The sequence below is a fragment of the Diabrotica undecimpunctata genome, chromosome 8, assembly GCF_040954645.1.
Source record: "Diabrotica undecimpunctata isolate CICGRU chromosome 8, icDiaUnde3, whole genome shotgun sequence".
In the NCBI taxonomy this organism is placed as follows: domain Eukaryota; kingdom Metazoa; phylum Arthropoda; class Insecta; order Coleoptera; family Chrysomelidae; genus Diabrotica; species Diabrotica undecimpunctata.
In genome coordinates this window covers 73279635-73301208 of record NC_092810.1, presented here as the reverse complement: position 1 = coordinate 73301208, position 21574 = coordinate 73279635, and the positions used below count along the sequence as shown (strand labels likewise).

Here is a 21574-nt window from a genome sequence, read left to right as displayed (position 1 = left end):
AGCTTGTTATTAATAGCATGATGCAACGTTTTTGACGATTGCGCAATATCTGTTAGAGGTTTAGCTATGGGCTTAAAGAGTTTATTTAGCGACTCATCTTGTTCTGTTTTACCTAACTTTAATGCCAAATACTTTTTGCGAATGACACGAGCTAGTTCGGCAACTTTACGCTTGCGCGCAGCTACCTCTTTGTCTGACATATTGTTATATAATGCGTGTTTTTCGATCATACCTACAGTTTTATAAACTTGTCGAAACCTTTAAGATATCGTCCGTTAGAAATATCGAAATCCTTAACAATGACGAATGTGCCGTATTTGTCCTTCCAACATTCGGAACAAAATTGTTTAAATTGCTCAAATGTCATATCAGGTGATACGTGGTCATCAAAGACGTGTTTCAAATTGAGCTCATCTTGCTTAAACAATACAATAAGATTCGCATTATCACGTAAAATTTGTTTGCCTGCTCGACTGTATGATTGACATAGGTATGCACAATCAATGTCTTTATGTCTACCCATACAGTAATATTCACGTATTGTTTGTTGTGGATCCGTTGATACGTCATCAAATATGAATATTGAGTTTGATTTAGCTTTACTTGGGCTTATAACATCATCATTATCTTTAAATGGAAAATAACCTACTTCTTTCACAGACTCCAACACTTCCTTCAAAAATTGATACTTGGGCTGAAACAACGACTTTGAATAAACGTAAACATTTTTGAATTTAGCGCCATTCAGGTCAAACAGTAATGCCAACATAACATTAGTTTTTCCACATCCGCTTGGACCACATATGATAGCACGAAATGAATGTGGTAGCAATGCACCATGTTTGCTGGTTCTTGTCACGTTGTCGACAAAATCCAAGTTTTCCACTTCTAGTGTCTTGTCTTGTTGAATGACCTTCATCTTGTGATTGGGATGTATTTTGTACACATGGTTATATAAAGACATTTTGCAAAAAGCGATTCATTTCAATGTTGGTCGTTCAAGGTGAAGGAGTGTTGAATTCTCTGATCAATAGTCTACCGTTTGAATTGCATGCTCCTGGTTACCAATATCTAGGACCTGGAACTAAATTACAGAAACGTCTAGCTCGTGGAGATCCGGGGATAAATCCGTTAGATCGAGCTGCGAGAGATCACGATCTCGCATATTCCCAAAGTAATTCATTGAAAGATCGACATAAAGCAGATTGGGTGTTGGAAAATAAAGCGTGGGAACGAGTTAAAGCAAAAGACGCATCTTTGGGTGAAAAAACCGCTGCCTGGTTAACTACTACAGCAATGAAAGCTAAACGAAAACTGGGTATGGGTACGAAACGTGGTAAAGGTGTTGGTTCATTTAAGCGATATGTGTTACAGCCAATTATCAAAACATTGAAACGAGCTTCTCCGTCACCAAATCTGCGTAAATCCGCTCTACTTGCACTTGCAGCAGCTAGAACAGCCGTTAAGAATGTAGGTGGGAAGAAAAATGTACGTGTTCCAAGAATTATTCCATTTGAACCAAAATCTGGTGGCATTTTACCTTTAATCCCAATCTTTGCAGGCCTATCAGCTCACGGAAGCCTCGCTGGGGGCGCAAGCGCGATAGCGAAAACTGTTATCGATTCAAAGAATGCTCAAAAGAAACTAGAAGAAGATAAACGTCACAACAATGCAATGGAAAATCTAGGCAAAGGATTATACCTGCGAAAAAACGCTAAAGGTGGCTTTGGATTATATTTAAAAAAGGCAAAAAACTTCCGCTGAAGCTACCTAATAGACCTTTAACCAATGTGGATTTAAATAGATTTGTTAAACTACTTAAAATTTCAAATTTCCGCGGTGTGTTCATGCGAGATAATTTACCACGTAGCCCTCGTAAACATGAATGTGCTATTATTAATCTCGACATTTCCACAAACCCCGGTACACATTGGGTAGCTTACAGAAAGATAAACAACGATATAGAGTATTTTGATTCATATGGTTGCTTGAAACCACCGCGAGAACTAGTATCCTACTTGAACGGTGGAAGAATTTTCTACAATAACGACCAATATCAAAGTTATAACCAAATTGACTGTGGACATCTTTGTTTAAAGTTTCTCTACAATGGAACCATCTAACGATATATTGGGAAGTGCCATTTGCATTTTTATGAAAAATATAACGAGCGTTGTTTGGTATGAACTACGTCAAGATATTCGTCGCGCACTAGAAGATTATTTACCCTGCAAGAAAGACTATGATAGACATGAATGGAGTGATGTTTGCGGCATGTATATGGAAAGTAGATGTGTATTTTGTAATGTGTCATATTATGAGAAAAATTTGTAACAGTATAAGAATAAATAAAGGAATTTTTAACATATTTTGCTATTTAATTTCATACACCTATTCAAATGTATCAGTCATGTCTCGATTGTTGACCTTGACAAGTACTTCCAACGAGTTTTCGTTTACTCCTCAAGTACCTCTTGTGCTTGACCCTAACCGACAGTATTATGTAGCAGTGTTGGGATTTCATACATTTAATTCGATTCCAAACATCGATGGCGAAAAGTTTTACTACTACGAGAAAAATGATCGAAAAAAGTTGTGTAGCATCGATATTCCGTCTGGATCTTATGAAATTACCGATATCGAAACGTATATTCATAACGCATTAATCGATAAATATAATTCGATTCGAGATAATGAGTTCATCTTAAGACCCAACAACAATACGCTCAAGTGTGAAATCTTTAGTCAAGATCATGCTGTTACTTTCGAGAAAGATGACAGTCTCGGCAAAATATTGGGTTTCTCATCAAACAGAATATTGGTGCCAGGAAAAATACATTCTTCGGACCAACCTGTAAACATTATAAAAGTATCAAGCCTACTTTTTGAATGCAACATTACCGAAGAAGCCTTTTACGAGGACAGACCTGCGCACACCGTTCTACATTTTCCGATAAGTGTTGATCCTGGTTTCTCTATTGACGAACGTCCTCATAATCCTATATACATACCAGTAAGCAATAGCATACGTGAAATTGCCAACATTACCGTTAGCGTACTCGATCAAGATTTAAGACCAGTCAACTTTAGAGGAGAGAAAAGTACACTTCATTTGGATTTTAAGAAAACGATATAGATGGGTTTAATTATAAAACAAAGCTCTACACATCAATATCCATTAGTCTCACGCAAATCTTACAAGCGACGTGACGTGTCTGCTGTCAATAAAGCCTTTCTTGTTTCCATTGCATTACAGCTTAAAGATGTCAAAACGTCAATACATTCGACGACAGGTTCAGGAACCTCAACCACCTATTTTAGATCTGTACCAGAAACCTCAGTTCGACGATACTATTAGAAAAGAAGAATTTCGTACATATACACCTTACATCAAGTCATTTAATAATAGCGACGTTGTCGAGTTTATCATCAATCAATCAGATGCATTTTTTGCCATACACGAAACACTTTTGGAAATTAAAGGAAGTATAAAGAAAGTGGGTACTGGAACTGTTTCTCTTGCACCGAATGCTGGAGCCTTCTTGTTTGATACATGTACATACATCCAAAGTTCACACGATATGGAAATAGTTCGAGATCCTGGTGTAGTTAGCACTATTCGCAGTTTGTTGTGTTACACTCCTGACGATTCCAAGTATCTCAGTACTGCAGGATGGAACTATCCCAATAATCCACATTTATCGGGAGACAGCTTTAGTTTACTGATTCCGATAAAACATATTTTCAACATTTTCAACGATTACAATAAATTAACCTATGGTCGTCAAGTGTTTCGATTTGTTCGAGCACGTAATGATAGAGACAGTATTTTAGTGGAAGAACCTAATGTCACAACAACAACAACAGTGTCTTTAACTGTTACCAGCATGGAACTGAAGGTCAAACATGTCTTTCCGAATGACGATGTGAAAATTGACTTAATGACTCCGATTAAGAATAATACGCCGATAACTATACCTTTCCGTAAATGGGAACTTAATGAACTACCTTCACTTACGGCTGGATCCCGATGTGAGATATGGAGTGTAAAGACAACTTCAGCTGTTGAACGTCCACGCTATGTCATTGTAGCTTTTCAAACTTCTAAACGAGATGACATTCACACCAATCCAACGTTATTCGATAACATTAAGGTGTCCAGCGTACGAGTGGGTATTAATGGTGAATATTGGCCTAACGAGATAATGCAATTGGATTTTGCGAAAAATGATTATGCTATAGCTCACTACAACTATACCCAATTCTTTCCCAGTTATACTCATTCGTCAACAAAACATCCAATCTTGGATTATAATGCTTTTAAAAAATATGCTTTGTTTACTTTCGACTGCTTCAAACAGGATGATACGTCATTTAGATCGGGAACCGTTGATATTAAGTTGGAAATCGAAGCAGATGAAGGTTTTCCCCGCAGGCACTCGAGCGTACTGTTTAATTGTCCAAGACAGTCTACTCGAATACTTTCCTCTAACTGAAGTTATCAAAAATATTATTTAACTTGACTTATTCAATCATATCCAATTCAGTATACTATCAGCCATCATGAGGATCGCATTAGTTGACATTCAAGGATTCACCGTAGATGGGTGGTTTGTTCCCAAAGAACTCAGCATTGAAATTGGCTTTAAACATTGTCATTATATATTTAAACCTCCACAACCGTTTGCTACATTAAGTAATCAAGATAAGAAGACTGCTTTGTACATGGAGAAAAACGTGCATGGTCTTCGGTATTCTAATGGAGATGTTAAATATTCAAAAATAAATAAAATACTGGAATCTAAGTTGTTTTATGCAGCTGACTACATCTACGTTCGCGGAGAACAACAAGCAGAATTTTTAAGATACAAATGATACATGCTTGACGTCTTTCCCATAATTATTGATGTTTGCAAGTTTGATGATTCTCCATACTCCACTGGAGGCTTTGCTCCACATGAATACAACTGCCACGCTACTGGACTATTTTCCTGCTCCTCGATAAATGTAGATCACCTCCGTCAACAGTTGTGTAACAAAATATTACCTATATAAATTGGATTTTTTAAAATAAAAGATTAAAAGTTTTATTTTAGTTTTATTTTAACAGTTTTACATATTTATTTTAATGCAAGATGATTCGCATTTACGATTTACAAGAAATTTTTTAATGATATTAATCGCTATAAAGGCATTTATTACGAATATAATACTTAAGAGTATAATCGATAAACCATATTGATCGATGTCATCATTATTAGTTTTGTACCATTTTGAATCACTTTCGGTGTTATTTGGTGATATTAGCTTGATCTTATAGAATGCTCCTCCTGATTTTGGTATCGCTTTGAAAAATACTGGAAGCTGTCCATAATTCGCTACTTCATGATCCATTAGAGTCCAGTTCGGTCGATTACAATCAGTTTTTTCATCATTAAAACATATCACCTGGTTCTTAACGTTGTTTGGAACGTTTGTATAAAGGACATTGTTAACAATAGCTGTAAGGATGATGAATGAGGTTGTTAGTGGAGGCATCTTGTCGGTTGAATTCTTTTTAACGGGTATTGTGTTGTTTTTGGTAACTTTCTTTCTGACAAATTAAACTCTGCAAGTCGTTTTTCAATTGCAGTTCTATCTTCGTATCACTGTATATCGGCTTTTAACTTTTGTATTTTTTCGTACAACTCTTCTAATCTGCACCGTATGGAAGTCATCGATGAAATAAATGTCTTTCGCTCCAAAAGCCAATATAAATAATATTCTTATTCACCCCCACTACCCTGGTATAATAAATATAAATAAATGTTTTAATCCTTTATTCAAAAATACTGTTATTTAATTCACTAATTGTAGCTTCCTTATAATAATACAAATATTCCCTTAATGCTAAACTTACAATACTAGTATCACAAGAAGCCTCACAAAATGAATATAAAATGTCTTTTGGTTGTAAATCGTTTCTGAATGAAGTAGCAATTTTTAACGCATTACAATAGTAATCTAAAAATCTCAGTCCTTCGAGAAAACGAATGCGTGGTAAAATTAACTTTTCGTTTCCTTCAATAAGATTTTCAACATCTTTTTCAAATATCTGCAAAGTAACACCAAGTTTCTTAACATTGAGCCATTTAAGTTGATCTGTCGCTTGAGTTTCAATTGCTAACAATTCACAACATTCTGGAGGTTCATCTTCACAATAGCATTGCAGAGGCATCAGGAAAAACTGATTATATTTACGATTAAGTTCATCGATGAATTGGATCCAATCACATATACCGAACGATATCTCATTATTCTCGCTGCTTAATTTAACACCCGGCTCAAATGATCGAGCTGAACTTAATCCAACTAATACTTTTAAATGCTCAAAATTATACAAAGTATTAAGCAGCATCATTTCACTTTTGGCTCTTACTTCCGCACTGTTCATGTTGTAATGACTACGTTTTACGAAATAACGCTGTGAACATGAACACGTTTAATTATATCTTCTTACCTCTCCACACCTGCCTCTACCACGCTAAAACTATGTTGCACAATATTTCGTAAGACTATTCATTTATGCATCACATGCCGGGCGTAATTATTAAAAAGAACGGAATGTGCACCTGTTTCCTGCCTCCATACGAATATATTTTATTAAACATTAACTAGAATTGGAAAGTACACGTGTTTTCCGGCTATATATCGTGATCGCGTGAGAAATTTTTAATAGCCGGCGTATCCGATGATGTCATTATTCTCAGTAGCAAGATCTATTTTATAAAGATTTCAACTGATCATGTAAAGTATAAATTAAAAAATAAACGAATTTTTGTTATTATGGTAATCGATAAAATATATACGAGGTAACTCGTAAATTATAAATTGAAAAAATTTAGAAGTTTTACGCTAATGGTTGTAGGTTTTAATTACAAAAAAATACGAGGAAAAATTGCTATCTTTGTCTGTCATTCGTCTTCTTCTCTTTGTCAATTCATAGAACGCAGTCACCGACCAGCGATTGAACATCGTTCTCATTAGTTACGTTGACGTGTAGCTTCGTTATTATTGGTGGGGCGTCTTTTCGGGGGGAATGGGGGGACTGGGGGCGTCTTTTCGGGAGAATGAGGGGGACTGGGGGCGTCTTTTCGTTAATATTGTGGTACGACTCCCCCATTAGTCGATGCACGTCTTTCTCATTGGCCGTTAATGCACACCATTGGCCTCCAACGTCACGAGGATGTCCACCATTGGTCGAGGACACGTTTCTGTGGCATCATTGGTCGAGGAAAACGTTCTAACGTCACGAGGAGGGCGTTACTATATCACCATTGGTCCCTCATCGCTATACCGCTATTTCTATGATGTTCATTCAACTTCTAAGCTGTCATTGGTCGCTGGGGGTGTTGCTATTCTCATCACTGACGCTGCTATGCTGCCATTGGTCAACGACACGTTCCGACGTCACGAGGACGTCCACCATTGGTCAGCAAGACATTGGGGGACGTTCCTATGCCACCATTGGCCTGCTATTCCCACCACTGACGCTGCTATGCTGTCCTCCATTGGCCAGCAAGACATTGGGGGACGTTCCTATGCCACCATTGGCCTGCTATTCCCACCACTGACGCTGCTATGCTGTCATTGGTCGACGACACGTTCCGACGTCACGAGGAGGGCGTTACTATGCCACCATTGGCCTGCTATTCCCACCACTGACGCTGCTATGCTGTCATTGGTCGACGACACGTTCCGACGCCACGAGGAGGGCGTTACTATGTCACCATTGGCCTGCTATTCCCACCACTGACGCTGCTATGCTGTCATTGGTCGACGATACGTTCCGACGTCACGAGGAGGGCGTTACTGTCACCATTGGTCCCTCATTGCTATACCGCCATTTCTATGATGTTTATTCAAATTCTGAGCTGTCCCCATGAGGATACGTACGCTTGACGATCGACGTGTGACGTCACTTCCGCTCTAGAAGGAACACTATCTATCTACTTGGCGCATCGAGTTGCACGACTAGCTTTTGCTCGACAATACGCGCATTGGGAATTAACGATTGGAGCAAAGAGTTATTCTCAGATGAATCCCATTTCTGCCTAACTGGATCCGATGGACGTGTAAGAGTTTGGAGGAGAACCGGTGAATGATTTTCACAAGCTTGCATTGCTCCAAGAATGCCATTTGGTGGAGGCTCGGTCACGGCTTGGGGAGGTGTATCTTCCGACTTCCGCACAGAATTACCCTTCATCGAAAATGGGTCCTTAACTGCACGAAGGGACATTACGGAGATTCTGGAAGAACATGTTATGCATACCATGGCAAGGCTTGGAGAAAACGTCGTTTTTATGCAGAACAACGCGCGAACGCACGTTGCCACGATCAGTATGCAATACTTGGAAGACGTTGGAATTACGAGGTTACCCTGGCCCGCTAGGTCCCGGACCTGAATCCCATCAAACATATCTGGGACGATTTGAAAAAACGTATTCAACCCCTAACATCTCTTCCTACCAACGGACAGGAGCTTAAGGATCTGTTAGTGAGAGAGTGGAATAACATACCACAATATGTAATCCGGAGAAAAATTGAGAGTATGCCCCGTCGTCTGCAAGAGGTCATTAGAGCAAGTGGAGACAATACACGATATTAGTCATTGAAATTTCACTGACATTTTACCACGTTCTATATTTTCCATTTTTTTCGTATGCCTGTTTTATCAACAATTTGGTTTGTTTTCTGCTTTTTCAATAAAATCAATAAAAAACCGTTCTTTTTTTCTTTCAAAACAAACATTAATGATGAATAAAAAATACGTTAGCCTAAAAAAAAGGTTATTACTGCACCAGAGGCAAAAATATTCCAGAAACTTGAAATTTTCAAGGTGACCCGGATTTAATGATCGCAAGTGTACTTCAAAAATGAAGGGAGATATGTATTGAAAACCTTAATATAGATTGAAAACTACGTAAATTTTCCATAAGGCAGACTAATAAACTACAAATTGTTTTATTTAAAATAAGTACGTTATTACGGCTTGAATTTGGTAGTAAAACCAACTAATATTTTGACCAGCAGAAAATTTTAAAATGTCATGAAATATAGGGTATTTTATATGAAAAAATCTAACTTTAATAGACCACTCTTTTTTGGAACAACCTGTATAATTCATATCATTTTTAAATTGTCGTGTTAATGGCTCTGTGTATATAATGAAAAAACGTTGTATATTAAGTCTCTTTTTCGCAAAGAGACGGAGACATATAGGATGGGCCACCCTGTATATATATATATATATATATACAGAGTGGCTGTATATATGTATATATGTATGTATTAATGTATTTATATATATATATATATATATATATAAATATATATAAGGGCCTGCGTAGCGCAAGCGGTAGGATGCTTGACTCGCAAGCCGGTGGTCCGGGGTTCGAATCCCACCGCCGGCAAGAACATCTAGACATTTTAACAATGTCTATAGGCCCCAGGTCGACTCAGCCTGAATAAAAATGAGTACCTTGGGTAAAACCAGGGGTAATAATAGACGGTTGAAGCGTAGCACTGGCCATGTTACCTTCCTTGTATACCGTAGGCCCTAGATATAGCAGACTACCCTGCTATACTCCCAAAGCCGCGACAGCGGTATAAAACGGGAGACTATTATTATATATATATATATATATATATATATATATATATATATATATATATATATATATATATATATATATATATATATATATATATATATATATATAATTATATGTATATAAATATATATTGTTATTTTTTTAGCAATACCAAATGACAAACTTAATATTTAAGAGCAGTTTAAATAGTTTTAAATCGATACCAGGCTAAGATTAGTATTAGAATATCCAACATAAAAAGTGGATGTTGTTCTATATGAAGTGACATTGTTGACAGTGCAATGAGTAATGTCATAAATAGGTCATAAACTACTGTCAGTCAAGTTTTGTATTGTTCTGTATGTAAGAAGGAATAAAGTATAATTGTTGATGGCCAGACGTTTATTGGTGCATATTTTCTGGAGTACATGTTTCCTTGTCTCTTAATGTCTTCAAACTAGATGGAGGACTTCACCTAACTTAAATTATAACAGGTTTTGGGCCCAGTCCACGTGTGAACTGTGAACAGATTAGGTTTGTACTTCATTCAGTTTTGTTTGTTGTTATTGTCGGTGAATAAAATATGGCGACCAGCAATAACGATTATAAAATTCAAGTTGACAAACTCGAGTATCCTGAAGACTGGGCAAAGTGGAAATGGCACGTTTCGATGTTATTACGTTCGTATGCACTTGAAGACATTGTAAACGGTATATGTAAGTGTCCTGAGGTTAGTGAAGATTCAACTTAAGCGGAAATACAGAAGCATCAGCAATGGTTAAAAGACGATGCGAAAGCGGCAAGTTTGTTAGCAGGTATGCTAGGAAAAACTGTTGCCGAGCTCGTGTTGACGTGTACTCACGCTAGTGAAATATGGGACAAATTGCGTGCGAGATTTGAACGTAGCAGTACGCAACGGTTAAACATGTTAATTAAATCCTTTTTTAGAGTCCAACGTAATGAAAAAGAAAATATTAGTACACATGTTGCGAAGTTGCAGAAACTGTAGATTTAAATGATGAACTGCAGAAGCATGATGAAAATGTTTTATCCGAAAGAATGTTAAATGGTCGGATCTTATCAAATTTGGGTAAGGACTTTGATAATTTAAAAGATTTGTGGACACGATACCATCAAAGAATCAAACTTTGAATTTACTGATTGAGAAATTGTGTACCATTGAATTACGAGACCAAAGTACTGTAGAATCTTTTGCGTTCGTTGCACGCAATAGTCCGACAGAAAAATACAATCAGAACCAAAGTATGAAGTCAAAGAAAAAGGTACATCGTGCAAAAGAAAAATTTCCATGTCATAAATGCAAGAAATTAGGCCATTGGGCAAAAGAGTGTCCGTTGAAAAAATCAGCTGAGAAATTTGTTAAGAAGAAAAGTAATGATACTGCTTTTTTGTCTGTTGTTTTAAGTGCCTCATCTAACAATTGTATTGAAGCTGGAAAATGGTATTATGACAGTGGAGCCACAAATCATATCACTACAGATAAGCAATATTTCTCATCTTATACAGAATTTGCTGAACCAAAAAGTATATCACTTGGTAAGAAGGATGTATGTATGTTAGCCCATGGACAAGGAACAGTGAAAATTCAAACGCGTCTGAATAATAAATGGAATGGTGCTGACTTAAAGAATTTTTTTATGTTCCTGAAGCAAGTGCTCATTTGTTTTCTGTGAAAGCTGCTGCACAAAGGGGTTTTATTACAGTACTTGATGAAAACGGTGTAAATATATATGATAAAAACACTTGTGAATCTGTAATGACTGGGTACTTCAAAAATGGCCTGTATACACTTGGTATACGTGTTATGAAACCGACAAATCCCGTTCAAGTAAACTTAGCAGAGTCAACAGATATGTTGCAAGTGTACCATGAAAGATTTGGTTATCAGCATAAGCAACATGTAAAGAAGGTATTGAAGAAAATGAATATAGACATTGATGGGTGCAAAGGTTTTGCGATGGATGTGCAATTGGAAAAATGCATAGATTGCCATTCAAATCTAGGATCAATCGACCACAAGTCAATGGTGAGCAGATCCATGCAGATGTGAATAGGCCCATGTCTATAGAATCACTGGGAAAAGCACGTTATTACGTATGTTTTAAAGATGACTTTAGTAAGTTTCGGAAAGTTTTCTTTATGAAACACAAAAGTGAGGTATGTACTTTCTTAGAACAATTTTTAAATGAAGCTAGTACAAATGGCCATGTAGTAAAGCAACTGAGATGCGATGGAGGGAGAGAGTTTGACAATAGAAAGGTATCTGAACTTCTTGCGAAGAGAGGTATAGAGCCCTATCCACCCTATACACCTCAGCAGAATGGTGTTGCTGAAAGGGAAAACCGCACCATTGTAGAGTGCGCACGTTTCATGTTAAACACATGTAAGTTGTCCAAACAATTGTGGGCAGAAGCATGCAATACTGCAGTTTACGTTCTGAATCGTACAGGAAAGTCATCAATTGGAAGTAAAAGTCCCTATGAATTGTGGTATGGAAAGCCAAAAGTTTGAAACATTTATGAATATTTGGCACTGAATGTTATGTTCACGTTAATAAGAATCTTCGCAGTAAATTTGATGACAAGGCGATACATGGTTATTTAGTTGGTTATGTGAATGACAAGGATGGTTTTAGGATATGGATTCCATCTGAAAGAAGAATCGTATCGAGCCACGACGTACGATTTAAACCTGAGGTTATATGCAATTTGCGAATTGTTGAAGCCAAATCAGTGAACCAACATCAGTTGGAATGTTTTAGTGTGAATGAAAACTCCGAAGAAGTAAAAAGTGGTATCGGTGAGATTGTGGAATGTAAGAATATAAAAAGTGTAGAAGAAAGTGCGAGTGAAAATCAAGAAGTGAATAGAGAAGAAAGAAATAGTGATAGTGTTATAGAATGTAAGCGTTACCCTACACGTGTTAGAAGTAAACCAAAATTGTATAATGATTTTTTGTTAGATAAAAATCTGGAAAATGTACCTGATCTTGCCATGTTTACTATGTCAAATGAATTTGAGCCCACAAGTTTTTCTGAGGCACTGTCAATAGTCACAGCCATGAATGGAAATTAGCCATTCAGAATGAATTGACAGCTCTCAGAATTAATAATACTTGGGAATTGGTTAATAAACCTGCAAATACAAATATTGTTCAGAATAAATGGGTGTTTCAAATAAAGAAAAATAAAAAGGATGAAATAGTAAGGTACAAGGCAAGATGGGTGGCAAAGGGTTTTACACAGAAATATGGGATTGCATTCCTGAATGGTGAGATTGATGAAACCATATATATGGCTCAACCTGAAGGTTTTGATGAACCAGACTTGGAAAATAAAGTCTGTCTGCTTAGGAGAGCTATATATGGTCTCAAACAGTCTTCGAGACTGTGGTATAAAAAGGCATACCAAATTTTGTTAAAGTTGAATTTTAAACAATGTGAAATTGAACCATGTATTTTTGTTAAAAATAGTGAGAATTCAATCCTTATTGTAGCACTCTATGTAAATCATTTTTTTGTTTTTTACAATAATCATGATAAGGTTAAAGTTTTGAAAAATGAATTAGATAAAAACTTTCATATTAAGGATTTGGGTCCAATTACACATTGTTTGGGTATGAAGATAGAGAGAAGTGGGTCAGAGTTTGAATTGAAATTAAGTCAAGAACAGTATATTGATAAAATACTTGAACGATTTGAAATGACTAATTGTAGCATTGTAAATACTTCTTTAGAACCGAATGTTAAGCTTTTTAATGAAGGAACTTTGTATGAATGTCCTTATCAAGAATTGATTGGTTCGATAATGTATTTAGCGGTTTGTTCAAGGCCTGACATAGCTTTCTCTGTCACTTATCTTAGCCAGTTTAATAAGATTCATACGAAAGAACATTGGTTAGCAGCCAAACGTGTTTTGAGATACCTAAAAGGTACAAGAACTGTAGGAATTAATTACAGAAAGTCAAATGTTAGTTTAAGTGGCTTTGTTGACTCAGATTGGGCCAATAACAGTTCAGATAGAAAGTCATTTTATGGATTTATTTTTTCGTTGGCTAGTGGTCCTATCTCATGGGAATGTCAAAAGCAAAGAACTTTGGCTTTAAGTTCAACTGAAGCTGAATAAATGAAAGTTGTTGACCAAGTCATTAAATTCAAAGAAATTGCAGTTATCTGTCAGAATTTGAATTTAAAATAATGTTTATTTTGTTAAGGTCTATTATTTAGCTTATCTACTTTTTATGTTGAGGGAGAGTGTTAGAATATCCAACATAAAAAGTGGATGTTGTTCTATATGAAGTGACATTGTTGACAGTGCAATGAGTAATGTCATAAATAGGTCATAAACTACTGTCAGTCAAGTTTTGTATTGTTCTGTATGTAAGAAGGAATAAAGTATAATTGTTGATGACCAGACGTTTATTGGTGCATATTTCCTGGAGTACATGTTTCCTTGTCTCTTGATGTTTTCAAACTAGATGGAGGACTTCACCTAACTTAAATTATAACAATTAGTCTTGAGAAAAACTATTTAAACATATACAGTGAACGGCTAAATTATGGAATATTATCATTATTTCGAGAACCGTCGAGTTTTGAGGGGAATCCCGAAACAGGTCGATTTTTGTTATAAAATACCCATCTTATAACGTACATGGAGTAGGGATGGCGTCACCGGTGTGGGTGTAGTGACATAATCGTTAATTTTTTTAAATGGAAATTGGTATAATGCGACACCTCATTTGAAGGAGAATTTAATTCTCTATTTAACGACATAACATTTTTAACTAAAATATTTTTTTAATGGTACAAAAACAATTTTTTTTTTAATTTAAAATTACAACAATTTATTTTTGGTACTTTAAAGTAACCAAATTATGCATAACAATTATTTTAAATTAAATGTTCGAAATGCCCTCCATCGGTTCCTGCCATGACTTTCTGAAGTAAATACTTAAAAAAGCAAAAATAACTAAAAATAATAATGGACAAAAAGTTATCTCATAAACACTGAAACTTTTTGTCAAATGCTAATTCAAGCAAGTGATAGTGGCATAGTTACTGTAATATTTATTGAGGTAAATTTTTTGATTTTGTGAATTGTCATCAGTTGTCAATTGTAATTTTTACTTTTATATACTAAATTATGGCTCACCTAAATGAAACACAACGCATAGAAATATTAATTCTTAGCGGATGCGGAGATACAAAAATGAACAAAGAACGAGGTATGCAATTTATTCAACGCAAAATATCCAGTCAGACCCATCAGCCAATCAACTAAAATTGAAGACAATGTGAAACTTGATATTTTATTAAATGTACATGACAATCCTCACAGTAGTTCAACACAAATAGGTGAATATGCTGGAGTTTCCCAACGATCGGTATTACGTATTTTAAAAAAAGAAAAATGCCATCCCTACAAAATGCAACTACATCAGGCAACTACAACATTAAACGACGACGATCCCGATCGGCAGCTTCAATTTTCTGAAATTATGCAGGATTTATGTATCCGCAATCCACATTTCATCAATAAAATCCTTTTTTCCGATGAAGCCACATTTTTTATACACAGTACCGTGAATCGTCAAAATTGCAGATATTGGAGTCAAGAAAACCCACATTTGATGACTGAGTCACACATGCAATATCCTCAGAAAGTAAATGTATGGGCAGAGATCATTAATGACAGAATCATTGGCCCTTTTTGCTTTAAAGAAAATCAGGAGAACAGGAGAACGTTATTTAACTTTTTTGAGAAATCAACTTACACCTGTCCTTGCTAACATGTATCCAAATGCCAATAATCCAAATAATTTACCTAGTGAAAATATCTGATTTCAACAAGATGGAGCCATTTCGCATTACGCACGTGAAGTACGTCAATTTTTAAATCATTGCTTTTCCAGGAGGTGGATCGGAAGACGAGGTTTTATAGAGTGACCAGCAAGGTCGCCCGATTTAACACCTCTGGACTTTTTCCTGTGGGGTTACATAAAATCAAAAGTTTATGTCAATAGACCCCAAAACTTACAGGACTTTAAAGATAGAATTAGGCATGAAATGAGTCTAATTACTCCAGAAGTCATCCACAATGTACTTGATGGATGTGTCCGTAGATTCGCATATTGTCAAGAAACCGATGGATGGCATTTCGAACATTTAATTTATAATAATTATTATGCATAATTTGGTTATTTTAAAGTACATTATTATTTAAATCATTAGTTGTAATTTAGTTGAATTTAAATTAAATTGTTTTGTACCCTTAAAAAAATATTTTAGTTAAAAATGTAATGTCGTTAAATAAAGAATTAAATTGTCGTTTAAATGAGTTGTTGCATTATACCGATTTCTATTTAAAAAAATTAACAATTACGTCACTACACCTACACCGGTGACATCAGCACTACTCCATGTACGTTATAACATGGGTATTTTATAACAAAAATCGACCTGTTTAGGGATTTTCCTCAAAACTTGACGGTTCTCGAAATAATGATAATATTCCATAGTTTAGCCGTTCACTGTATACATGTTCTCGTATATGATTTAGGCTACAATATTTCTGCGTATTAAAACGAATTTGTTGTGTGAGTGTGAAGTCTTAAATTCTAACATTTTGGATTTAAATTAGTTTGAAAACGATATCATGGATATCTATTTCTATATAGTTGTTATTTAAATAATGGTATATGATAGTATATCAGAATCTAAGAATAATGTCCACAAAATATTTCTGATATAAAATCATTATTTGTCTACACAAGCGTATTGTGTCATATTTAAATTTGTTTAAGGTAAGCAGTCACAAGGAAAAAGAAAATCCACACCGATATATTTGCAGCACGGTCTGTTATGCTCGTCAGCCGACTGGGTTATATTTGGTCAAAAAAGAGCTCTTGCTTATATTCTTGCTGACGAAGGATATGACGTATGGATGGGTAACGTACGCGGTAACACATACTCAAGAAATCATACTTATTTACTTCCCGAAGAAAGTCAATTTTGGAAATTTAGTTGGAACGAAATAGGCATGTACGATATTCCAACTATGGTTGATTACATTTTAAAGGCCACAGAAAAGCCACAATTGTTTCATATTGGACATTCCCAAGGGACAACATCATTTTATGTTATGACATCCGAGCGTCCTGAGTATAATCAAAAGATTAAAGTAAGTTCTCATAAATTATATTTTACTAGTTATTCATATTAGTGATGAAATGATATTTATTTAACTGTTGTCTTTATTCAGTTTATAATGTCTTTATTAAAAGGTTCTTATTTTAATTTATTAAAAAGCACGATAACTTATATTAATTTATTTAACTACTCAATAATACATAATTTATTTTATACGAACGGTACAATTCAAATCGCGGGCGCGAGTCTTCAGATTTAACTGTCTCACTCCTTCAATGAAAAATCCATTATTATATATGAAACCACAACTGGCCTAGAATTCAGGAGAACCCCTCTGATTTATACTAGAAGGTCATCGTCTGACCGGTTTTCTTTCTGCCAGCTGGTAGAATTCTCTCGTACAATCTACAACATATTAGTGAATAAAAAAACATGTTTACAGGCTTTTTAAATATGACTCATATTTTTACGTAACATTGCCCCCCTCTCAAAAGATGGTTCCTCCTGGAACCTTGTCGGGACTAGAACTGGAACGATATGCTGGTATCGGCAACTGGACCCTCTTTTACCACTTCCAGTTGTATAAAAATGACAAGGGACGGTTTTCTCTCCGCACCAGTAACTATGCGGATTGCAACAGACTAACACCTGGACTTCGGTGTCTTTAAAGATCTCCTCCACCATATTTCGGATAACCCTCCAATCTAATTGGCGGCACTCCAACTTTGGCATGGCTAACTTTTGCACGTCGGACTCTAGTACGTGCTCTCTCAATTGAAGTAAGGCTTCCCATACATCTCGGTAGGTAGGTTAGTCACGGGCAGTGTCTTTTGTTACCAGGTAGAAAAGGTAACGTGATGCATCTTGGAGTTTCAAGGTTTGACCGGGAGCTGGCACCTGGCATTGAAGTTCTGCAACTCGACCAAACTTCCTTCGAAAGACGGATGCCAACCCTGGTGCGTCTTTGATACTGGCCGGGATGGTAAGGGCCAGCGAGTAGTCAGCGGGGAGCGCGAGTAGATCTTGCTTTTCTTCAGTGGTAACACCATGTCTCGCTTTACCGGTACCTCCATAGGCACCCATGAATTCCTCAAACGTGAGGTCAGACACATCGTGGACTTGGTTTACTTTCACTTCTTCATCTACATCGTGGTCACCTTCGAAAGACGCCAACCGGTTATGGTGTACTATCATTGGCTTTCCCCTCAGAATCTTGCTTATTCGGTAGATGACATCGTTGATCTTCTCCATAATTAGGTATGGGCCTTCCCAAAACTGCTGCAATTTGGGAGAACAACCTTTTCGCTTCTTGGGATTATAGAGCCAGACCTTGTCGTTCTTCTTAAAGCAACCCTTTTCGGCTTGTGTATCATACCGTTTCTTCATTCGGTCGCTAGCGATCTGAAGGTGGGAACGGACCAACTCATGTACATTGTCCATTCTTCTTCGTAATTCGATCACAGGTCGACACCCAAATTCTAGATCACAAGGTAGTCGCATTTTGCGTCCGAATAGGACTCTGGCTGGTGTCTGGCCTGTTGATTCGTTAACAGCAGATCTGTAGGCCATTGTGAAGAACGGAAGGTATTGGTCCCAGTCTCGCTGATGATCGGACACCATCTTTGTCAAATACTTGCCGACTGTCCTATTCATCCGCTCTACCATATCATCTGATTGCGGATGATATGCTGTAGTTCTTGTTTTCTTCATGCCTAGTCTATCACATATTCCTTGGAATAGATCGCTTTCGAAGTTCCTGCCTTGGTAACTATGTATCTCCAAAGGCACTCCAAATCGGCTGATATATTCTTGGATCAACTTATCTGCAACGGTGGCGGCCTTCTGGTCTGGAAGTGCGTAAATCTCGACCCACTTAGTAAAGTAATCCATTACTACCAACATGTACTTACCTCCATTTTCACTTTCTGGAAATGGCCCAGCGATATCCAAAGCTATTCTTTCAAACGGGCTTCCAACATTATATTGTCTTATAGGAGCTCTTCTTTTTCGGTAAGGCCCGTTACTCGTAGCACAAATAGTACATTTCTTACACCAGTCTTTTACGTCGTCGGAACTGTTCATCCAATAAAACCGTTCCCGAATTCGCTGAAGGGTTTTCTTTACACCAAAATGCCCTCCTGATGGACTGTCGTGTAACTGACGAAGTACTTCGGCTATTCTGCTCTTTGGGATCACCAACTGTCTTCTCTTCTCTGAACCGTCATCATTTTCCAGGACTCGTTTGAGCAAGCCATCTTCCATGATAAATGAGTCCCACTGGGGCCAATACGTCTTAACTACTGAGCAGAGGTTTGATATTTCTTGCCAAGATGGTCGACGGTTTTCCTCTTTCCATTTTCGAATTTTCTGTATAACTGGATCTCTTTCTTGTTCTTCTCTGATCTTAGTAGGCGTCCAGTCGTCGTTGACCATCGTTGTTCTTAGCACTGCTGCTTCCTTGGATTCCGTTTTGTTGCAGTGGGAACACTCTGTTGGGCATGGCCTTCTGGAAAGAGAATCAGCGTTTCTGTGGCTAACTCCGGCCCGGTGCTCAATCTTGAAATCGTATTCTTGGAGTCGTTCAATCCATCTGGCTATCTGACTCTCTGGATTCTTAAACTGCATCAACCACTTAAGGGCGGCATGGTCGGTTCGGATTAAAAACTTCCTTCCATAGAGGTATTGATAGAAGTGCTCTACTGATTTCACTACTGCCAGAAGTTCTCTTCTCGTGACGCAATAATTCCGCTCAGGTTTTGAAAGAACTTTACTAAAATATCCGAGGACTCGTTCCTGTTCTCCTTGAATCTGAGACAGCACTCCTCCAATTCCCACATTACTTGCATCCGTATCTAAGATGAACTCTCCTTCTGGCAGTGGATACCCTAAAATTGGTGCTGTTATTAAATGCTTTTTCAACGTCTCAAAGGCATTTTGGCAGTCCGTATCCCAGCGGAAATCTCTTGCTTCCTCCGTAAGTCGCGTTAATGGCTTAGCGATATCTGCAAACTTCTTAATAAACCTTCGGTAGTAAGTACATAGTCCAAGAAAACTTCTCACTTGGTGTTCGTCAGTTGGTTTTGGCCATTCCTTAATGGAATCGATTTTTCCCTTATCCACGGCCACTCCTTCTTTACTGATTATATGACCCAGATAATTGACTTTACCTTGAAATAGCTGGCACTTCTTGGGGTTTAACATCAATTGGGCAGCTTTAAGTCGATTAAAAACGTTTTCTAAATTCCTCAAATGATCTTCGAATGTCTCCCCCAAGACGATTATGTCATCTAAATAAACCAGGCATGTTTTCCAAGATAACCCTCTCAACAAATTTTCCATAAGCCTCTCAAATGTCGCAGGAGCATTACAGAGTCCAAATGGCATAACGTTGAATTGCCACAATCCAGATCCTGTGGTGAAGGCTGTCTTTTCTTTATCTACTGGGTCCATTTCTACCTGCCAGTATCCAGACTTCAAATCCAAAGTAGAAAACAATTTACTTCCAGCCAATGTGTCCAATGTGTCATCGATCCGAGGCAGAGGATAACTATCTTTCTTGGTAACGTTGTTCAGCAAACGGTAATCCACACAGAACCTCGACGTTCCGTCTTTCTTCTTAACCAGGACTACCGGAGAGACCCATGGGCTCGTAGAAGGTTCTATCACCCCGTCTTTCTTCATTTCCTGAACAATCGTTTTGGCTTCCTCTCTTTTCGCCTGTGGTAATCGTCGAGCTGTTTGACGAATTGGCTTAGCATTACCAGTATCAATTTTATGCTTAACAACGGTAGTTCTTCCCGTCTTTCCTCCTTTCGGTACGAAAATATCACAGTACTGTCGAAGAAATTCCCTTAATTACCTTTTCTTAATCTGATTCAGAGACTGTCCTGCAACTGCAACCATTTGGTCGAATTTGTCGTTGGAATTATCAGATGTTGTCGCCTGACGGATTATGGATGTCACAGGTACACAAGTTCCTACTTTTGTCTCTTTCTTGATGGTCACTGGGTAGTCGTTGACATTGATAAGTCTCACAGGAATTTATTTAGCCGAAGTCACCAATTCCTTTCCAATTATGATTCCACGGCCAACCTCATCGTCGTGGTTCCAAGGCTCCATCATAACATGTGTCCCTTCGTCTACAATTCCCTGTAGTCGCGCTACTATGATCGTTTCGCTTCTCGCAGGCACGACTGTATCTTCTTTAATGGCTGCTTGCACAGTGTTGTCATTATGTGGATGGAGAAATACCTCCTCGTTGCCAACTTTGATTACTTTATTCTTAAAATCCAATTGGAATCCATGCATATTCATTACGTCCATTCCTAATATAACGTCCTCTTCGATGTCAGCAACTATAACAGTATGGACAAACTTTTCTGCTCCAATTCCCAATTGTACCTGGATTTCTCCATGAATGTTGGCATTTTCACCTGTAGCGGTCCGAAGTCGCAACCTCGTTGGTAACAGTTTCTTACGGCTGTTTATAACTGTCGGGCGTATAATGGTTCTGGTCGCTCCGGTATTCACCAACAACGTATGCTTTTTACCATTTATTTCTCCATCTACATATACGCTATCCTCACGACATTTCAAAGAAGCTATTAGTATAAGAGGATCTTTGGAAAAGTTCCGGGTCGAAGCTGCTCCCCTAAAGCCGACTCGTTCTGGTTTTCCTGATGGTGAGTTTCTTGATTTTATAGTCTTCGTTTTCTTGTATGTCATGCTTTTCATCATATTAACGAGCTGGTCAAGTTTATCTTCATCTCCTT

The 21574-nt window shown here is 37.3% G+C and overlaps 1 protein-coding gene across 1 annotated transcript in view; it reads left to right on the top strand.

The window, feature by feature from the left end:
- LOC140447696 (lipase 3-like) overlaps positions 1-21574 on the top strand; it is a 70435-nt gene that overhangs the window by 15697 nt on the left and 33164 nt on the right. Inside the window, exon 2 of the mRNA XM_072540494.1 lies at positions 16457-16833. Within this exon, the coding sequence (XP_072396595.1) occupies positions 16457-16833 (377 nt within the window). The remainder of the gene's footprint in view (positions 1-16456; positions 16834-21574) is intronic.